Genomic DNA, 22,356 nt, shown 5'->3' with positions numbered 1-22,356 from the left:
TCCTGGGGAACTCATTGAGGACCATCATTGGTGTCCCTGGCTTGCAACCTGTCCTGTACAGTTTGGACTTGTGCATCACCACAGTCACGTGGGACAATTTTATAAAATCTCATTTATAGATATCTCTTGTCAGTTTTGTTTCCCTGGAGAACCCTGACTATTACAGGGGCTTATCAATTATATTTGTCTTTTAAAGATTCACATTTTAACTTCGTAGATTGTCTATTTCATTTCTGTTCTTATCTTTATCTTTAATGACTTTCATAATTTGCCCTTATCTTGATTATTTTCTTCTTTCTACTTTCTTTAGGTTCAATTATGTTCTTTTTCTAGCTTCTTGTGATCGATCTTACATAACAAATTTTCAATCTTGCTTTTTTCCCCTAAGTGTGCATTTAAACATTCTCTGGTTATTGTGTGTGTTCTACATATACTTATCAATTAGGTCAATTTTATTAATAGGGTTCGTTCAAATCTTCTATATCCTTTTTTTGTCTTTTGTCTGATTGTTCTATCACCTGCTGAGAGAGCCATGCTTAAAATATCTATGATTGTGGAGTTTAATATTTCTCTTTTAAATTCATTAATTTTTTTTTAAAGATTTATTTTTATTTATTTAATTCCCCCCCTCCCCCAGTTGTCTGTTCTCTGTGTCTATTTGCTGCATCTTGTTTCTTTGTCCACTTCTGTTGTCATCAGCAGCACGGGAAGTGTGGGGGGCACCATTTCTGGGCAGGCTGCACTTTCTTTCGCGCTGGACGGCTCTCCTTATGGGGCACACTCCTTGCGCGTTGGGCTCCCCTATGCGGGGACACCCCTGCGTGGCAGGGCACTCCTTGCGCATCAGCACTGCACATGGGCCAGCTCCACACGGATCAAGGAGGCCCGGGGTTTGAACCGCAGACCTCCCATGTGGTAGACGGACACCCTAACCACTGGGCCAAGTCCGTTTCCCTTGCTTTATGTATTTGGAAGCTCTGCTATTATGTTGGTATAAATTTAGAATTGCTATAGTATATGTTTGAATTGATGCTATTATTATGATAAAATATCCCTTATTTTTTTGAAATATTTGTTTCCTTAATGCCTTTGTCTGATGTTTAGTGTAGATACAACACTTTTTCCTTCTTTTTACTGTAACCTTATTATATTCTTATAGTTGAAATATCTTTCCTATAAGCAGGATATGGATATATTTTTTTAAAATTCCATTTGATAGTCTTTGTCTTTTACTTTGAATAGTCTATATACAGTTAATATAATTACTGATATATTTGAATTTAAATCTACCAACTATTTGTTTTTCATTTCTCATCTGATCTTTGTTTCTTTTTCTTCTTTCCTGCATTTTTTTGATTAATCAAGTAGTGTCTATTACATTTTCCCTTCTATTAACACATTAGTTATGCTAAATAGAGTATATAGTACACTTAATTATTATAGTTTGTTTGTTTTATTTTAGTGTTTACCTATGAGAGTACAATATTAGTCTATGAGCTAAAATGAATCTATTTTAAATTAACTCTATCTTCTCCTGGCTTTAGAAAACTTTAAACTCTGTTTACCTTTTTCCTACTTTTGTACCACAGCTGTCATGTATTTTAATTCTACATATATTTTTAACACATAGTAATTTTATTATGGTTTTAAACAGTCCATATTCATTTGGATTTACTCACACGCTTTCTATTTTGGGGGTGCTTTTAATTCTTTTTTGAGTTACTGTGATTTCAACCTGCATTAGTTTTCTTCAGCTTCAAGTACTCTCTGTGGTATTTCTTTTCATGTGTGTCTGCTGAAGAATTCTCTCAGCCTTTGTCTGAATGCATTTAAATTTTGCCTTTATTTTTGAAGGATGTTTCTTCAGGGTATTGAAGAATCTTGCAACTTGTCCATTATTATTTTCTTTCAGCACTTTAAATATGTCATACCATTGCCTGTAGCTTCCATTGTTTCTGTTGAAAAGTCAGTTGACTGTTTTTTTCAGTGAGTACTTTGCACATGTTCTGTATTTTTAGCTAACTTTAAGATTTTTTTCATTATGTTTGTTTATTTATTAAGCATTTTGTTATGAAGTTTATTTGTATTTACCCTACTTGAAGGCCACAAATTCTTGAACCTGAAGCTTGATTTATTTCATCTGTTTTGGAAACTTCTTGGCTAGTATCTCTTCAAGTGTTGCTTCTGCTTCATTCTTACTCTTCTCTCTTTCTTATAGATCACCAATGACAAAGATGACAGTCCTTTTTTTCTGTTTCTCATATGTTTCTTCAACTCTTTTCTGCATTTTCCATCTCTTTTTTTTTGTTTGTTTGAATCTGTATATCTGCTTTTGACCTATCTTCCAGTTTACTAATTTACTCATTGTTATGTCTAATCTGCTATTAAACCCATCTATTTACTTATTTAATTTCAGTTATTGATTTTTTCATTTCTGAATTTCCATTTGTTTCTTTTTATCAATTCCAATTACTATCTTTTCATCTATTTTATTGAAAATACTAATTATCATAATTTTAAGTTGCTGTCTGATAATTCTAATATCTAGATCACCTGTAAATCTCTTCTATTGTGTGATTTTTCTCTTGACTTTCAGTCATTTGTTCCTTTTTCCTGGAGTGTCTGATAATATTTTATTGAATATCAGATATTAAGCAGAAAAAAATGGTATACTCTCCTCAGAGAAACCTTCCGTCAGTGTGCAAATAACTGTTTGAGTACTGCTTCCAATTTTAGGGGGTATATTGATTGTTATTTTAATCTTAAGCCAATCTTGCATTTCTAGGATAGTTCCTACTTGGTTACAATATATTGACTCTATTATATGTTTCAGGGTTTTTGCTTATATTTTGTTAATAACATTGGCTATGTTTATAATGGATATTGGTCTTTAATTTTCTTTTGTATAATGACTTTGGTTTAGTTATCAGGGTAATGTGGGTCTTATGAATTGAGTTGGGAATGGTTTCCTTCTCTTTTTTTCTGAAAGAGTTTTCATAGGATTGATGTTATTTCTTCCTTAAATCAGTGATAGCATTCATCATTAAAGCCATATAGGCTTGGATTTTCCTTTGTCGGATAATTTTATTTACAACTCCAAATTTCTTTAATACCTATAGAACTATTTCAATTTTTTTTCTTTCATCTTCTCTCATTCTTGGAGTTAGTGCCCTTCAGGAATTTTTTCCTTTTTATCTAAGTTATTAAATTTATTGATATAAAGCTGTTTGTAATAGTTCATTTTTATTTATTTAATGTTGTAAAATCTGAATTAATGTCTCCTCTTTAATTCTGATAATGAAAATATGTGCCTGATTTCTTTGATTTTTTTAGGAATCAGTCTTGTTAGCGATTTATCGATTTTTTTAGCGATTTATCAATTTTATTGTCCAGCTTTTGGGTTTGTTGGTTTTCTGTATTGATTTTCTGTTTTCTATTTTATTATTTTTGCTTTTATCTTTATTATTTCCTACTGTTTTCTTTATTTGAATTTAATTTGCTTCCCTTTTTCTAGCTTCTTAACAGTATAAGCATGTATAAGTTATTTTAGACCTTTGTTCTGTTCTAATATAAGCATTTGAAGCTATAAATTTCCCTCAAGCACTGCTTTAGCTGCATTCAACAAATTTTGATATGTTACATTTTCTTTACACTCAATTTTCTAATTTCCTTTGAGATTTCATCTTTGACCCATGGATTATTTAGAAGTATGTTGTTTATTTGCAAATATTTGGGGATTTTCCCAGGTTTCTTTCAGTTATTGATTTCTGATTTCTAATTTAATTCCCTTGTTGTCAGTAAACATACTCCTTATTCTTTCAGTCCTTTTAAATTTATTGACATTGTTTTATAGCCCAGCATATAGTTTATCTTAGTGAATGTTCCTTGTGCTCTTGAAAAGGATGTATGTTCTGTTGTTGGTTATTGGCATGTTCTATAAATACCAGCTGGGTCCAGTTGTTGTATAGTATATAGAAGTCAGATATTATTACTAATTTTTTTTTTGTATCAGAGCTGGGTATTGAACCTGGGATCTCATATGTGGGAAGCCAGAGCTCAACCACTGAGCCATATTGCCTTCCCTATTATTGATTTTTGTTTACTTTTTTACCAATTGCTGAGAAAGGATTGTTAATACTTCCATCAATAATTATTAGGTTGTCTATTTCTCCTTTCATTTCTATCAACTGGGGCTTCATATATTTTGAAGCTCTGCAATTAAGTACAAATATGTTTTAAATTGTTTTGTCTTAACAGATTTACCCCTTTTATTGTTTATTTATGTTAATATTCCTTGTCTAAAACTGTATTTTGTTTCATATGGCCACTCTAGCTTTTTTCTGATAAGCGTGTGCATGATATAGCTCTTCTATCTTTTTACTTTTAACTTCCAACTACTCTTCAACTTTATAGTTAAAGAGGACTTTCTGTAGACAATGTATGTTAAGGTCTTGCTTTTTAAAATCAAATCTGACAATCTCTGAATTTTAACTAGAGTGTTTATACTATAGATATTTAATGAAATTATTGAGATAGCTGTTTCAGTCTACCATCATGCTATATTTTTTCCTGTTAATGCCCTCTGTATTTTTCTTCTTTCCCTTCCTTTCTGTGGATTGAGCATTTTATTTCATTTAACATCTGATATTGGCTTATTAGCTATACTTTTTTGTTCTGGTTTTCTTTTAGTGGTTCCTTTGGGATTTATGACTTGAATCATTAACCCTTTATTTTATTTTTTAAAGAAGCTTTAGATTATGTAAATGCTATATTGAAAATATAGGGGATTCCCATATACCTTACACCCTCCCCCTCTGACACTTTTCCCCATTAACAACACTTTCATTAGTGTTGTACATTTGTTACAATTGATGAACACATACTGAAGCATTGCTACTAACATATGTCTACATTATGGTTTACGTTATGGTTTACACTTTGCACTGCACAATTTTATAGGTTTTGACAAAATGTATAATGGCCTATATCTGTCATTGCAATGTCATGCAGAACAATTCCAATGTCTCAGAAATATCCCATGTTATACCTACTCAATCATTAACTTTTAATAGCCTAACCTTGAAACCATGCTATAGCACTGCAGGTATGATATTACTCTTACAACAATATATTTTGATTTCCTTCCTCTGTGCTATTTCTGTCAAATACTTTATTTCAATACATGTTAAAAACCTACAATGAGTATATTTTGCATTTAACAATTATATATATTTAAAGATTTATTTTATGTATTTGTTTTTCCCCACCCCCTTGTTATTTGTGCTTGCTGTCTGTTCTCTGTGGCCATTCACTGTGTACTCGTCTTCTTTTTAGGAGGCACCAGGAACCAAACCTGGCCCCTCCCATGAGGGTGGAAGGAGCCAATCACTTGATCCACCTCTACTCCCTGCTCGTTGTGTCTCTCATTGTGTCTCTCATTTTGTCTCTTATCTTGCCAGCCCATTGCACCAACCTGTCACATCAGCTCACTGTCTTTCTCGTCTTATTTAGGAGGCACCTGGAACTGAACCTGGGACCTCCCATGTGGTAGGTGGGTGCCCATCTGCTTGAGCCATATCTACTTCCCTAAACAATTATATTTTAAAGAAGTTAAAAACCAAGCCCAAAACATTATTTTATGTTTACCATTTCTGGAGCATTTTATTTCATCTGCTATTATATTCCTTTTGTTCTGTAAACCCACAACAAAACAAAGGTTTTTTTGTTTCATTATTTTTTTAATAGAGAAGTTATGGGTTTACAGAAAAATCATGCATCACCTACAGGGTTTCCCTATACCAACTATTATTAACACCTTGCTTTAGGGTGGTACATTTGTTACATTTGATGATAACACATTTTTGTGATTGTACTATTACTATAGTCCATGGTTTACCTTAGAGTTCACTGAGTTGTATCATCCCATGGATTTTTTAAAAATCTTTATCCTAATAACGTAAAAATTCCCCCTTTTAGTCACATTCAAATATATCATTCAGTGCTGTTAGTTACATTCACATTGTTGTGATACTATCTCTACCAACCATTACTAAAACTTTTTTCTCATCCCAAATAGAAACTCTATGCAATTTAGGCGTTAACTCCCAATTCCCTCCCCTCCCCATCCCCTGGTAACCTATATTGTATATTGTGACTCTTTGAGTTTGCTTATTCTAATTGTTTTCAAATCAGTGAGATCATGCAATATTTGTCCTTTTGTGTCTGGCTTATTTCACTCAACATGATGCCCTCAGGGTTCACCCATGTTGTCACATGTATCAGAACTTCATTCTTTTTTGTGACTGAATAATATTCCATTGTGTGTATATACCACATTTTATTTATCCATTCATCAGTTGGTGGACATTTGGGTTGCTACCATCTTTCGTCAATTGTGAATAATGTCACTATGTATTTTAGTGTTCAAATACCTGTTTGAGTTCCTGCCAGGTCATATGGTCATTTTATCTTCAACTTTCTAACAAACTGCCAAACTGTTTTCCATAGTGGCTGCATCATTTTACATTCCCACCAGCCAAAAATAAGTGTTCTATTTCTCCACATCCTCTCCAACACTTGTAATTTTCTGTTTGTTTTTTTAAAAGTAGTGTAGCAATTTGATATAGTTATGAAGCCCAAACATAGATATTGGGTTATGTTATAAATTGGTCTGTACCTGGGTGTGATTAAATTATGATTAGGGCTTTGACTGGGCCACATCAGTAGGGCATTGAATCCCCGCCCCTTGGTGGGTGGGGACTCACAGGTAAAAGGCGTGGCAAAGGACAGAGTTAGAGGTTTTTTGATGTTGAAGTTTTGATGTTGGAGTTTGATGCTGAGGCCTTAAGCTGGAGCCCCAGGAAGTAAGCACACAAAGGAGAGAGAAGCAAGTCCCAGAAGAGAGGAACCCTGAAACCTGAGAGAAGCTAGACCCAGAAGAGAGGAACCCAGGAAGCCTGAACCCTGACAGATGTTGGCAGCCATCTTGCTCCAATACGTGAAAATAGACTTTGGTGAGGGAAGTAACTTATGCTTTATGGGCTAGTATCTGTAAGCTGCTACTCTAAATAAATACTCTTTATAAATGCCAACAGACTTCCAGTATTTTGCAATAGTACCCCTTTGGCTGACTAATACAAATAGTAGCCATTTTAGTGGGTGTAAATGGTATACAGAACTTTTAAACATTTTTATATGTATTTCTGCTGGTAACAAATTATCCCAGCTTTTTTTTTTTTTTTTTTTTTTGCTGAAAAAACCTTTATCTTTCCTTCATTTTGAGGGAAATTATAAGTTGTCAGCTTTTTTTTTCTTTCAGCATTTAGCAGTTGTTCTATCGTCTCTTGGCTTATATAGGTTTTGATGAAACATCTCTGGATGTTCCTATTTTTGCTCTCTGCATGTAATGTGTCATTTGTCTTCAACTGCCTTAAAAGTCTCTCTATATCTCTGGTGTTCAAGAATTTGATTATCATGACCCTTGCTATGTTTTTCTTTGCATTTAGCTTACCTGTGGTAGGTTCCTTGAATCTGTGGGTTTGTAGTTTTCATTAAATCTAGATGATTTTCAGAGGTTAATGTTTCAACTACTTTTTCTGTTCCTGTCTCCCCATAACTCCCTCTGGAGTTTCAATCACATGTGTTTTATTTTTATTTTTTATTTTATTTTATTTATTTATTTATTTATTTCTCTCCCCTCCCCACCCCACCACCCCAATTGTCTGTTCTCTGTGTCTATTTTGCTGCGTCTTTGTCCACTTCTGTTGTTGTCAGTGGCACTGGGAATCTGTGTTTCTTATTGTTGCGTCATCTTATTGTGTCAGCTCTCCGTGTGTGCGGCACCATTCCTGGGCAGGCTGCGCTTTCTTTCTCGCTGGGCGGCTCTCCTTACGGGGCGCACTCCTTGCGCGTGGGGCTCCCCTATGTGGGGGACACCCCTGCATGGCAGGGCACTCCTTGAGTGCATTAGCACTGCACATGGGCCAGCTCCATATGGGTCAAGGAGGCCCGGGGTTTGAACCACAGACCTCCCATGTGGTAGACGGACACCCTAACCACTGGGCCAAGTGCCCCCCCTCACATGTGTTTTAGACTCCTTGATATTGTCCCATAGGTCACTCAGACTCTATTCATTTTTTCAGTCTTTTTTTTCTCTCTGTGCTTCTTTTTGGGGAGTTTCTATTTTTATTCTTTAATTTCACTTATTTTTTTCCTCTGTACTATTTAATCTGCTACTAAGCTGATCCAGTGAAATTTTCATTTTCATTTCAAATTCTGTATTTTTCATCTTTTTTAATTCATTTTGTTCTTTTTCGATGTCTTCCATTTCTGTCCTCATTATGTCCATGTTTTTCTTTTTAAATTTTCGAGCATATTTATAACAACTATTTTTAAAATCTTAGTCTGCTAATTCTACTGTGCCTGTCCTTTCTGGATCTGTTTTCACAGACTGATTTTTCTCTTCATTACAGACTCACTGGCCTGCTGACTATTGCATGTCAAACTGATGGTTTACGGGATGCTAGACTTTGCGACTATTACATTGAAGAGTGTCAATATTTTGTTTCTTCATTTGAAGAATGTTAAATAGGGAGTAAAGGATGTTTGGCAGGAGTAAAGTAACTTGAAGTACAGTTTGTTCCTATCAAGGCTTGTTTCTAAGCTTTGTTCAGGTGAATCTAAAATAGCCTTCACTTTAGGCCTAATTTATTCCTCCTAGTAAAATATAGTTCTTCCATGGTCCCTCCTAATGTCCCCAATGTTTGTTCTACCCTGTCTGCGTGGACCTTGAACACGCCCAGTCCTATAAATGTTTCAGAAATTATTTTGTCCACATGTCCCCTGTATTTACTTGCCCAACTGCATAGGGTTTCACTCTATGTAATAACTCAAGGAAACTCCTATGCTTACTTCTTTTTCTGCAGAGCTTTCTCCTCTCCAGAGCTCTGGCCCACAAATTCCATCTGCCCCAGCCTCCCCAAACTCTAACTCTCTTTTCAACTCAGTGAATCTGCTGTGCTCTGTTTCTTCCTTCTGGCACTTTGGTCTGGAAAGTGCCTGCAGGCAGAAAGCTAGGGTGATTGTAAGACTTATCTCCTTTGCATCTGTTTTTTCCTTTATCACAGTTCTACACTGCCGGTTGTCTATTGCCTGGAAACAGATGCTTCATATGTTTTGTCCAAATTTCTAGTTCTTTGTGGTGGAAGATCAATTCTAGTATCAATCACTCCAACATGAGCAGAGCGGAACAATGCTGCAAAGTTTTTAAAACTTTGCAAACAAAAAGTGAACCACAGCTCCCAGAATAGATGGTTTCATGATGGAGAGGAGACTTAGAGGCAACTATTATAACTTCTTTCTTGCCAGAAGCTTAAGAAATACATTATATTTATCGAAGCATTTTCTCTTCGATTTCAAAATGAAATTCAGTGGATATACTAGATTTATTTGTTAGATAGTTAGAAATATTGTCAACTTGAAGTTATTATACTCCCATAAAATGAAAGTTAATTGTTCAGTTGGGCTAATGCCTCTGCTTTTTGAGAGAAAACTATAGTATTTTTAGTTTGGACTGATGGTGATGATGATGACAATGATGAAAGCAACATTTTATTAAGCACCTCCAGTGTATCAGGCACTGGGCTAGTTTCATTGCATTATCTTTGCTTCTTTATTGGTCGCAACAATGCAACAACTGTAACAGTTCAACAACCCCGTAAGTTAGAAATCATCATCGCCAGAAACCTAGGGAGGTAAGGTTAGTTCCTCAAGCTCACACAAGCTAAGAAGTACAGACTCAGTGACTAAATTGTCCGGTGGTGATTTAGGTAGGAGCTGAGAAACAATCTCAGCTCACTGCTAACAACTGCCTCCTCCCATTGTTGTACTGCTCTCTAATTCTCCTTTACCTGAGCTTTCCCATCTGGCAAATTAGAGTGGAAAACAGTTAACTGCCTCTCTAGGGAGGCTATGTTATTACATAGATGTTTCACATTATTTTGCTTTGAATAAATTTGTAACCGTGCTCCAAGTTGGTTTCTCCCACTTGGGTGAATAGTTGAAAATTATGGTGAGGAAAAGGCGGGCTGGGGAGGATGTTATTCCACTTGGAATTTTCCTTCTAGCCTGCTCGCTGCCCCTCACCCCGCCCAACACCCCACCCCCAAACACACATTTCGACTCAGATATAAACTGCCACGGCAGAGTAAAGATCAGCAAATCGCCTATCGTGGAGCCCTAGTTGCTTCTGATACTCAGTATTCAGAGTGGGTTAATCCAGACATTAATCACTAACACTGCATCAGGTTGATGTAGAGGCAGATGTTCTTGCTGAGAGGAATAAAAGCCTCCTGTGGTCCCTGGAAGACCATACCACACATGGCTCCCAGCCAGTTCGAAAGAGATTCTGGTTAAAGCAGTCACTTCGCTGCCGCTGACCGTCCACCTCTCTTGTCTGAGCCTTCAGCTGTCCTGTGGGCCCCGCATTGTTGAGCCATCCCTATCTTAAACTGCTTTTCCTGGCATTTGAATCATCACTTCGATGATGTGATAATATCTGCAAGTTGGGAAAATAAAAGTGGCATTTGTTTAGCCATAATTAATGAAATATTTATGTTGCATGAGACTATGTGATAAAACCTTGGGCTTAGAGTCCTTTTGCTTCTGATTACATTTGGGATTTTTTTTCTATGACCAGACATTCTGACGCCAGCTCTTTTTACACTGAGCAGATGTCATGTAGTAAAAATGGGTGCCAGATGCTGTGAGCCGCAGAAGGGCGATTTGTTTAAGAGCTGGCTCCGACTTTTTTGCATTCAATTACTTTGCAGAGCGAACCTACACAAGCATTTAGGTAACTCAGTTAACTTCAGACATGCATTTTAATAATAGATTTCATCTCTGAATGCATTCTTAGCAACATACCATATCAAGGGTGTTTAAGGAATTGATTTCTGCATAATACCTTGTGTTTTGTTGCTGTTTTTTAAAAATACATATGAAAAGACAGCTGCAAAGCTTTTGGCAGGGACCCAGAAATGTAATTAACGTGGAAAGCCACATTTCCAGTTGCCCTTAGGTACAGCCTCCACTTGCACACAGCAGGTGCAGTGAAGGCTAGGCAGGGAGGAAGGGGATGGGGCTTAGAGGGGAGGAGGGGGAGGCAACTTTGGTTCGTGAAAGAGGGAGGAAAGCAGTTCAGTGAGTTCTTCTGTTCCCATTTCAGGCCCCAAGCACATCCCCATCCACGCGCAGGTGACCGAGGCTGCCTCCTCGGCCTCTTCCACTCCCTCCTCCTCTGCAGATGAAGAATTCGATCCCCAGCCTTCCTTGCGGTCAAAGGTAACAGCACTTGGCAAACCAAAGAGACCCTTGGCTTGAGGGGCCGTTTACCATCCAGATTTCAGTCCCAATGTGGGCTCCAGCTGCAGTGGTTTCATTAGAGGCTCATGTTTCATTGCATACGGCAGCAGCTGTTCTTTTTTTTACCTGAAATGCCCCAAGAATTATCTGGGTTTTTGGGGGGTGGTTGGGGTAGGGTTTTGTTGTTGTTTTTTTCTTTTTTTGTTGTGTTTTTGTTTTGTTTTGTTTTGCTGCGCTTGCAGAAGTTTGCTTTTCTCAGAGACTCAAATTGGGAAGGAAAAAAAGACAAGTTACTTGAAACCATTTGGTGACTGCAACTCTTAAAGTGGGTTTAATATGTGGTCCAACAAGCAAACCATTGAAAAATTACAATAAGCAGATGCATATTTCCCAAGGGAAGGCATAGCTTCATTTAAGAAGCACTAGAGGCAGATTGCATGGAAAATGTTGTGTTTATTCTAATCAGAAATATGAAATGAACCAAGCAGTTGCATCTAGTCATGGACTCTTAGGATTCTGCTGTGTAAGGGACTTGCCGTGAGCCGACTGAGGGGATGGCCATTCTCCTCTTTGCATAGTGAACATTAATATTTCTGGAGAATGCTTTAAGCAACTCTCATACACACAGGCTTCATAAAAACACACATGCAAAGCACTCTAAGTCTGTAAATGTGTCTGTAGGTCACACACATGGAGACACACATCCCACGACCTAAGCCCCCTGTCATTTTCTTTCTCCATCCGGTCTAAAGCCTTTTCAGGGAACCGAGGAGCTGAACACCAGACCTAAAATGCTTCCTGGAAGGATAGTGAAGAGGGTTTCACTAGGAAGCAGTGTTTATTTGTTGAATCAGGATCTGGAGAGGAAGGGAGAGAACTCAACTTATTTACTTAGACTCAACTTTTCTATATCTGGCATTGCGAGCTTTGGTGTCATCTCAAGTCACCCGGGGGTTCCTGCTTCCCTTGGCTCAGCCTGGAGCAAGTCAGGAGGGGTCTAGGCTGGACCCTGAGTGAGTGGGTGAGTGAGAGATGAGAGAGGGACAGAAAAAGAGAGGGGGCCATGGGGAGAGAATTAAATAGCAGGTACCTGTGTGCAGGAAAGGCTATGTATGGATTTCTCATTTCTCAGTGTTGTTGTCTGATTAGTGCAGTCCTCACGTGAATGAATTCCGTGCTGTGTTGATTTCTGAAGTTTCCTTCTTGCCCTTCCCATTTCCCTGAGTGGATGACCCTGAACTAATTCTGTATTCAAATGCGACAGAGGCCCTAGCATTAGCCAGCCATTCCCTCGTGGAAAATGAAAGTGGCCCAAACCCCTCGGAAGAGCAAGGCCATGATATCCGGGGCCCATGTTGCAAATAGCTCCTTCTCATCCCGCAGGCTCAGAGCGGAGCCAGTGGCCACCCAGGCCTCCCTGGTGGGAAGGACGGCCGGCACCTGGCTTCTGAGGCGGCCGCTCATACAGGAAGGGAAGCTGGCAGAGGGCGACTCCTTTACCATGTCCTGAGGACTCACACTGACAGAATATGGAGAGTTTCTTCTTCGCTGGTCTTCATTTAGGGGCAGACTTTGACTTTTTACTTCTACATTTCTTCCCTGCTCCCATTACAGAGCAGGGGTCTTTGGAGTGCAGACACTGCCGTGGACACAGGAAAGGCAGGACAGGCGGGATGGAAAAGTGGAAACCGGAGTCAGGCTACCTGGGCTTAAACCCTGACTCTACCACTTACTAGCTGTGTCCTCTTGGGCAAGTTATTTAACCTCTCTGAGCTTTGATTTCCTTATCTATAACATGCATGCAGTTTGAGGAACAAGTGAGATTCCACACGTGAAGTCGTTAGTTCAGTATCTGGCACATAGCACTCAATAAATGCTGGGATTTATTATGTAGGCTAGTATACCGTAAGCTCCAGAGATGTTTGTTAAATAAATAAACTGACTCTTCATACAGCTCGAGTTAGACCATCTCTGGGCAACAACTCCCATTGATTTCCCCTTCCCAAGTCCTTTTGAAAGGTCCTGGCAGCCTAATGGCAGAGATCCCCCCACCTAAGAGACCCAGAACCTCCACTCTACAGTGGGGACAGTTCATCTGGAAGTCTTCCCCTAGAAACAGGGATAAGCATGATTTCTGAGTGCCAAAATTTTCTTCCAAGGACGAGAAAAATTCTTGGAATTCTAGATTCAAGGAGAATTCTAGAAAAAAAGTTTCTCATTGAGACTAATGACTTCACTGATGATCTGAGGAGGTTCGAAAGCTGCAAAACTGGGGCTTTCTAAGCACAGTGATGGTCTCTCCATCCACATCCATGGGATGGGCGACAGAATGATAAGGATCCATCGGGGCTAACACGTAGTGCTTTCCGTGCACAGTCTCTGACCTCTGCTGTGAACCTGGACCCCTCTGGCAGTGTCTGGGGTCCAGCGTGTTAGGTCTTCATTCCCCATTAGTAACTTTCAATGGGTAAACATACAATTCAACCACAACTATTGGATGGCAGGCATCCAGGTGCTTCTGCTGACATCTCTGGCATGCTCTAGTCCTCGTGCTACTTTGTAGAGAGCTGATGTGTGTGTGCTAGGGAAGGCAAACTCATAGCCCGGTTAGAATATTTATTTTATATACTAGGGATACATGTATATGTATACATATATATATATTATACATATTATATATACCCTTACGCATGTACACACATATACATGGCGGGGGCGGGTGGGGGGGAAATAATAGATCTTAGCTTTAAAACGGCAATAATATTAACAATGTAACATTTAATTATTGATCCTACAACTCTTTCAAGAATTCTGCAAAGGGTTTGACATGCATTGTCTCATTTAATCCTTGTTTAATCCCTACAAGGTAGGCATTAATTATTCACCTTTGCTTCAAAGAGGATACAGAAGTTCAGAGAATCGAGTGACGTGCCAAAGCTCACATAGGTCAGCCAGGCACCAGTGCTCAACCATGAGTCTCTGCTGCTTTTCCTATCAGACATGAACTTTCCAATAGGTTGAACTGGACACACTACTTCTTCTTTATCTGGTTCCTAAAGCCTGGAAGTGACACAATCAAGATCTAGATATCTAATTCACATGCCTCAATTTTGGATGCTTTTTTTTTTCATAAGCCAGGCACACACAAAACATTAATGCTTTATTTACACAAATAAAGTGAAGTGGGGCAGGTACGTTCATTTGAATTCTTTAGATATATTCCTCTATTTCCAGGTTTAATTAAGCAATGTAGACCCACCCTAAGGACTATTTAAGTTAGCTAGTTTTCATGTAGTGTGTGTGTGTGTTTGTGGGCCTCGTGGTAGCACCAATGTGGAATATAATTCAAGTATTATTCCTTCCCTCAAATGAACCAAGTCAGTTCTCTATAAGCCACTCCCACCTACCTATCTACATATACCCCTGCACACACAAACACACATATACCCGTATTCCGCTACGTGCCTACTAGCCACAACTGGCTATTTAGAGTAATTAAAATTAAATAGAATTTAGAGGTCAATTTCTTATTCACACTAGCCTCATTTCAAGTGCCCAATCAGCACATATGGCTAATGGCTTCTGTATTTTAAACAGCACAGATATCCCACATTTTAGACAGTATAGAACATTTCCTTCATTGAGGTCATTTCTATTGGATGGCAGTGCTTTAGAAGCTAAGCAGTGACTAGGAACCACATAGTTGGAGAAAGCAGAAGTCTGTGAAAGCATTTTGTGCATTTCAATCCCATTTTTCTCAGACACTTTTCCTTTCTTTTTATTTTCCGTCTATTGATTTTCTTAGGAGAGGAAGACACTTAAAAGAAGATGGAAGCTGGAGAAAGCAACAAAGCAATTGGTTAAGCAAGAAGAACTGAAAAGACTTTACAAAGCTCAGGTCAGAAACCAGGTTTAGGACCCCTGGCATCTATCACCGAAAGAACTTTGTGTAACACTGGGGGAGGCGGGGTGGGAGCAGCCCGCTCTGTCTTCTCCGATGGCCCCTGCTCCATCTCTGGTGGGGCTCTGGGCCTGGAGAATCCGGGGCTAAGCCGCCCCCTCTCTCGGCAGACGTGTCCTGCAAAGAGAGGCGGGAATGCAAGCTACGCAGTGGCCTTGGGAATCATCCTGAGTGCTGCAAAGCAAGGACTTTAGTCCTCTGTGGGGATGCAAACCTTCCACCAAACTTTCTGACCATGTTTTTGCCAAACTGACAAGTACTGGGGCTCTCGCCATTCCAGGGTTAATCAGAAACACAAGTATCCAGGATTCTAATATAGATATCCTAGCCTGACTGTTTACTTCAAAAACTTCAGCCCAAGTTGATCGCACACCTCTGTCACAGGCAGGCTAAAGGATGTGGCTAGTGAGGGCGCTCTCCATCTCCCAGAGGACTGAGCACCAGTCTTGAAGAGCAGTTGGGTTTTAGGACATAAAGACTTAGAATGACTGCTCCTATCAAGCCAGTGTGTACCCCTGCATCACTGTCTCTAATTAGTCCTTTATCTGGCCGTCCAGTCCTGTAAGTTGTTTCTGACAAGAAGAAAGTCGCTTAATGCAACCTCCTTTCCCCTGCATAGGAACTGACTCAGCAGCCCCCCTTTTCACTTAGTGGCCAGGGAGAATTCCCATAAACCCACCCTTGTCCACTCTCAATTTCCTAAAACAGGTGTCCTTGAAACATGTCAACTTTCCTTTCTAAGAACAAGACAAGTCTTCATTGCAAACTCAGCCATTTCCCCTCCATGTTTTAAAACTTCAGATGATAGGTGGTGATAAAAGAATTACAGTGGCCTTTTGAGTCCTCAGGTGCTAGCACCCATAACATCCTTTATTAATCTTTGAGAATTTCTTCCTTAGTTTCTAAAGAATGACCATCACTTCACAGTACTCAGTAATAAAATAGTTTAAAATTTTCCCTTCTTTTAGCAATTCTGCACCATGACAGCAAGAGATGGCTTATAGAGATATAATTTTCTTTACAAGAGAGAAAGAAAGGAAAAGGCCATGAAATTACAAGTAATCTTGGACAGACTGCCCTTTTAGTTCAGATTTCTTGTTTGTGGCTTCATCGCCCTTAGCTGGGATAAGAAGAGCCCAGCAGCTGCTCAGGCTCGGCCCCTACTTGGGTCTCTTCCCAGGGTTGGAGGTGCTCCTGCACTCGGACTCCTGGATTCAGGGAGACTTAGAAAGATGTGGACTTAAGGAGAAAGGGTGGGAGACAGAATTGGGGAAAAGTGAAGGATGCAGCACGCGTGCATTCTGCCTGCCCAAACAGCTGGCAGCCCCCTTCATACGCGTGTTCTGCCAGGTGTGAAGTCTGTTCTGCCAAAAGACTTACACACCTCTAGGTAGCACAGTGTTGGAAAGGAGAAACAATTGATGGGGCTGGGCAAACTTTACATGGGAAAGGCTTGCCCCCCAAATTTCTTTCCTAATATACATAAGAGAGAAGCAATTAGTACAGAAAATAAACATAAATGCCAACAGTCTCGTCCCAACCCTTAATAGGTGTCTTCGGTGAATGTAAGGCTGGTGTGAGGCTGTCCCTTGATGGGTTTAAGTGGCTTTTGTCGTACCTTAGTAGCCTGCTAGTAACCCCTCTACAGTAAAAGAGCCTTGGGTATCAGCCCAGTGGGGCAAAGAAAGAGTAAGTACAATCTACAGCTGCACATAGGAGCAGGACATTTCCAGAAAGGAACACCAACCCCAGGAAGTGGCTCCAGTTCTCGTGTCCAGACCCTCTTCTTGGGAGCTGTCTGCTGGTGGGGGCCCACTCTGTGTTTCCTCCAGAGCCCTTGCCCCCCTCTGAGTAGTGGCTACAGCTCCGGTCATGAGGCCAGAACCATAGTCAAAGGCTGTGGCCTCCAAGGAAACTAGGAGCTATTAGGGATAAAAACCGTGAGGACCGCTCAGTGCCTAACAGCCTCTGCCCTGAGCACTTCCATGTCACAGGGACCGTTATGACGTCTACTCGGGGGCAGAATGGACATGCACACTGATACCTAGTTTTATATTTTTGTACTAAAGCAGGAAAACCTCAGGTCTGGTTGTTGGGGAATTTGGAGGTGATTGCTCAGTAAATGAAGGAGGTAAAATCTCAGGGGAGAGGGCTCTGTCCTCTTGGGAGTAAATGGCACGCTCGGCCCCCTCGCATGACTCTGCATGTCCCTAGTGCCCCCGTGACGTGTGATGCTGGCATTGCAGGCCATCCAGAGGCAGCTGGAGGAGGTGGAGGAGTGGCAGAAGGCATACGAGACCCAGGGCGTGAGGCTGGAGAAGGCGCTGAGAGGAGAAGCAGGTACGGGCTGAGCACGGCTTGGGTCTGAAGGCAGTGGGCTAAGAATGGCTCTGTCCATCTGGGCAAAACAATGAGACCTGCGCTGGCTGCTTCAGTCTGTGAGGCTGCCCCAAAACAGATACCGTAAAATGTGTTGGCTTTCACTATGGGAATTTCTTAGCTTGCAAGCTTGTAGTTTTGAAGCCATGAAAATGTCCAAGTCAGAGCATCATCTAGATGGTGCTTTCTTCCCCAGAACTGGCTGCCATTGATCCTGGACCCCTCTGCCACGTGGCAATGCACGTGAAAGCATCTGCTGGTCTCTCCCTTCTCTTCTGAGTTTCACTGTTTTCGGCTTCTTGCTTCTGTAGCTTTTTCTCTCTTTGTCTGAATTTTATTATCTTATAAAGACTTTAGTAAAAGGATCAAGAACCACCCTGAATGAGGTGAGTCACATCTTAAGATCTAGGAACCAAAAGATCCTACTTACGATGGGTCCACACCCTCAGAAATGGATTGACTAAAGAGCATACTTTTCTGGGGTACATACAGCTTCAAACCACTGCTCCCACTGTGGACCTGTCAACAGGAACAGTGGTGGTAAATTCACAACCACTCCAAACTGGTGGTCCGATTGGGTATCTCCAGGGACCTTGGTTGGCCGTGGGCCTTGTCACTGAGTTTTTTCCGGTCTGTCCATCCTCTCTGCAGCTAGTGTGAATGTTTTTTGTAATTCAGCAATTGAGATAAATTCAGGAGAAATAGTTGGGTGTGAAAGCAACATTGATAGTAGTTGAAAGCCCAGATTTAGAGATAAAGTCCTGCGTTTCTTCCTTTTCTAACTGTGTCACCTTGGGCTAGTCATGTTATAAAACCTTTATAAACTTTAGTTTTTTTTCATTTAAAATGGGGATAATTGTGCTGATAAAGCTGACAAAGATTAAAGAAGAAAAATATATGTATATGCTGTTTAAATTAGTACATTGACTGGCACAAAGTACAACAACACATGATAACTATTTCACTGATAGATTCAGATTCAAACAGAATTCATTTGGTGAAGACCTACTATGTGCTAGACATTAAGACACTGGTCTCAAGTGATGAGTACAACATTTCCTGCCTTTGAGAAGCTTATAGTCCAACAGGGGATGCAGACATGTAAATAAACTACAATATAGAACTGTGTTAGAAACAAGCATTAGGGTGCAATGGGAGCAAAATCAAGAGGTTCCTGACTGAATTGGGGGGCGGGGGTCAGGCTAGGTTCCTGGGTTGGGGTGATGGTGAGATGAGAACCAGAGGAGGAATGGGAGTCAGCCAGGGAATGGGGAGGAGATTGTTTCAGTTCCTACAAAAATCAAATGTAAAGGAAAGAAAAAAAAAAAAAGGGGTGGGGCGGGAGGGGGGAAAGGAATTCCTTAGAGAATAGGAGCCAGTGGTGAGGGATTTTGAAGAGAGGAGTAACTTGGGAAATGGACACGTTTTTGGAAACCCTCTAGCAGCAGTGTAGCTAGTGATTGGGAGGCCCTTAAAGTTTGTTGGGGGCAATGACTCTAGTTTTGTGATGTGATGTCTTTAGCCTTTTGTAATTTGGAAATAAAGTGTGAAAGACCAAACACTGAAAATGCACATCTTCATGTGCAATGATGTGAACAGTATGTTTGCTTGTTAAACAACATAGAGAAAGGTTAGGATTTAAATGGTTTTGCAAGCTCAGTTGTTTGAGAGCAATGACACTAGCAGGGGCAGGTCCAGACTTTGTGAGGCCTGAAGCTCCAAGTCTTGCCTGCAAAATTGCGAGGGCTGCCTCCAGAGCCTTGCCGGGGGCCACGCCAGCCAGGGCCCTGAGGTTCGGCTTTGTCAGCTCCATCCTTGATTTGTCCCTGGAGGTGAGGGAAAGGCTAGAGTCAGCCTTTACTCCGCCGTGCCTCAGTTTCCTTTGGAAAGTGGGAGTCGTAATCCTAACTGTTTCTTAGCACTGAGGTGAGGCCATGAGAAAGCCCCCTGGGCCTGGCATGCACAAGATGACCCATAAATATCGATCTTTTTTTTTTTTTTTTTTGCTAGAATACACTGTAGATTTCTTTGGAAAGAAACCCCAAACCACTCGTCAGAGATAGGCTTCATTACAAAAATGGCAGTTGTGCCTTGCTGCTTGCCATGCAAATCACTGCTTGTCTCTTCTGCTGCTGCTGGAACTTGCAGTAGAAAGAACTGTCTTGCTTGGTATTTGGTGGTATTCCCCATCAAGACGGCCCAGGCCCTGGTCTTTTCAAATGATCTGATTTCTGTGAGAGCCTTGGAAAGGAGACAGATTAATCAACACAGCTAGGTCAGGCCTCAGTTTGCCATTAATGACACAGGAAGGCAGTCAGGCGTAGTGGAAAAACTAGAGTTGTAGGCATCAGAGGGTCCTGTGTTCAAATTCCATTAGGCTACCTTTATGCTGTGTGGTCCTGGGAACATCACCTAACCTCTCTGACCCCAGATACCTTTTTCTATAGTACGGGAGAAAATAATTCCCACATTGTTTTAACAATTAGGGATATCAGTAGACAAAGTGTCGACCAAGCGTCTCCTACCTTGTAGGCACTAAGTAAATGAGATTATTTTGTAAAATGCTGTTCAGCACACACACACATATACACATCACACTTTTAAAGTATTAGCTCCCTAATCTTTACTGCTTGAAGTTTAAATTATAGAGACCCAATTTTTAAAGCTGCTTTTCTCTCTCACCTCCAAATGTAAAGAAAGGCTATTTTGAGTTACCAGCAAAAGAAACGTAGCCAGCTTCTGGTGTTTTCAAAGGTGGGCCAACCCAACCAGAAGATGGATTCCATTCATTCCCTTTATATCCTTGGTAATTTAATTCCACTGCTAAGTTTATAGGCTTTTTTTTCTCCTTGATTGTCCTTGTGTGGGTGACAGATGCAGATGAACAAGAGACTGAAAGAGTTGAGTCATGGAGAGTGGCCCCAAAGGGAACCAAGTGGAAGATTTGCAAACCAGGCATCAAAATTAATACACTCTACCTCGTAATAACATTTGTGCAATAATAATATTCCTTTTCAGCTTAATATGCTATTCAGCCCCTTTAAGAGATTGCCCTATTGCTTAATGAATGACCGATGCTTATTAGGTTAAGTTGTATTTGAGCTGGCCTGTGCTGCTCTGGTTCAAGTGATTTAATGGGAATTATTTAATAGGTATTATTAGGATAATTAGAAAATGATCACAGTAAGGCAATAATATTGAGCTATAAAGGTTGTGAATAACCAAATTTAGAGACAGGCCTGAAAACATGAGTAGTCTGCAACAGTTGTGCAAGTCTCCTCTAATAATTATATGAGCCAGCCTGAAAGGGTCTTTTGTTCCTGGGAGTTATTCATTAGGAGGGCATTGAATTAGAGGAACACGCGGGGGTGCAGGACGGAGGGCAATGATGGCTGATGAGCAAAATGAGGCTTTGATGAGCTCCTAATTGTCGTGACAACAATTCCTGCTTTCTTTTTTCCCAACACTCAGAAATAAGCTCTCCTGCCCCCAGAAAGGGCTTTCCCCCGCTTTGTTAAGTAAAGGGAAATAAAGAAAAACAAAATCCAACCCTCCACCCCCAATGACAAATAATTATGTTCTGCAGGATGTGTGTGTGTGTGTAGCATGGATGGATGCCTCTGACAAAGGGAGTGGAATTGCATAGTGCTCCTGGCTGTGCCCAGTAAAGGACCAGGAGATGCAGTAGCCTGACTGGCCCTGGTAGCCTGACAGCCGCTCACACTCTTCTTGGTCAAGGGACAATTACCTTCTTGGTTGTCATTGTGGTGATCAGAGTGCCACGCTGGGGCCGTGGGCCACCTACTTTGGCAAGAGACCACCAATTTAAATTTGGATCATCTGGTAACAGAATCTGCCTTTAATTGTGCTTTCTTTCAGTATGCACAGAGAGGTGAAATCTGATGAAAACTGAGAGCAGTTTGGAAGGAGAAAGGATTTGTCCCAGGGGAAATGGGTGGGAATTATTCCTCCCTTACAGATTTACCAACTTTGTGGATGATTTTCGCAGCTTTACATCCAGCTTCTAGCCTTATTAGGAGCCATATGGCTTCTTCTTCCCGAAGATGAAGGGGTTTACAAAGAAAGATCAGGATATATTGGGCTGCCAGCAGGTGGCACCGGAAGCACACATGATAAGAGAAATGCCAAAGAAAACCTAGCCAGGAAGAAGGAAGTAGTTTGGTTTATACCCTGTGGTTTTGTTTTTGTTTTTTGTTTGTTTGTTTTCCTTGACTGCTTCTAAGGAACGGAGGGAATAATTATTTCCTGGATAATGTAACAGTGAGGTGTCCTGGAAAGTGCACAGATATTAGAATTAGACACTTCTGAGTTTGAAGTGCTGTGAATATATGACAGTTACCTACTTCTCTGCCAAAGTTTTCTCATCTGCAAAATGGTGTTAATAATACCAACCTCATAGGGTTGGGAGGAAGTAAATGGCATAATGTTACTGTAGCACCTAAAAGGGCCTGGTGCATAGTCAGTTTTCAAAAACATTAATTCCTTCCTTTTCTTTTTATCACTATCATTATAAAACAGCTAGATAAGATAAAGGACAGAAATAAATATATTAAGCATGAAAGGGTAGATATTACAACAGACTTAGCAAAGATTCAAAAGATAATAAGAGAATGTATTAAACATTTAATTAAATC

The 22,356-nt window shown here is 40.2% G+C and overlaps 1 protein-coding gene across 8 annotated transcripts in view; it reads left to right on the top strand.

Annotated features, from left to right (window-relative positions):
* The window catches only part of MICAL2 (microtubule associated monooxygenase, calponin and LIM domain containing 2), a 229,449-nt gene that overhangs the window by 189,495 nt on the left and 17,598 nt on the right, over nt 1-22,356 (top strand). For all 8 annotated transcript variants that reach the window (XM_071218210.1, XM_058305719.2, XM_058305718.2 and 5 more), the window contains 3 exons: nt 11,225-11,340; nt 15,167-15,259; nt 17,569-17,662. In XM_071218210.1, coding sequence (XP_071074311.1) covers nt 11,225-11,340; nt 15,167-15,259; nt 17,569-17,662 — 303 coding nt within the window. The remainder of the gene's footprint in view (nt 1-11,224; nt 11,341-15,166; nt 15,260-17,568; nt 17,663-22,356) is intronic.

This window comes from Dasypus novemcinctus, chromosome 10 (assembly GCF_030445035.2).
Source record: "Dasypus novemcinctus isolate mDasNov1 chromosome 10, mDasNov1.1.hap2, whole genome shotgun sequence".
Lineage (NCBI taxonomy): Eukaryota > Metazoa > Chordata > Mammalia > Cingulata > Dasypodidae > Dasypus > Dasypus novemcinctus.
This window is presented reverse-complemented; position numbering and strand designations above follow the sequence as displayed.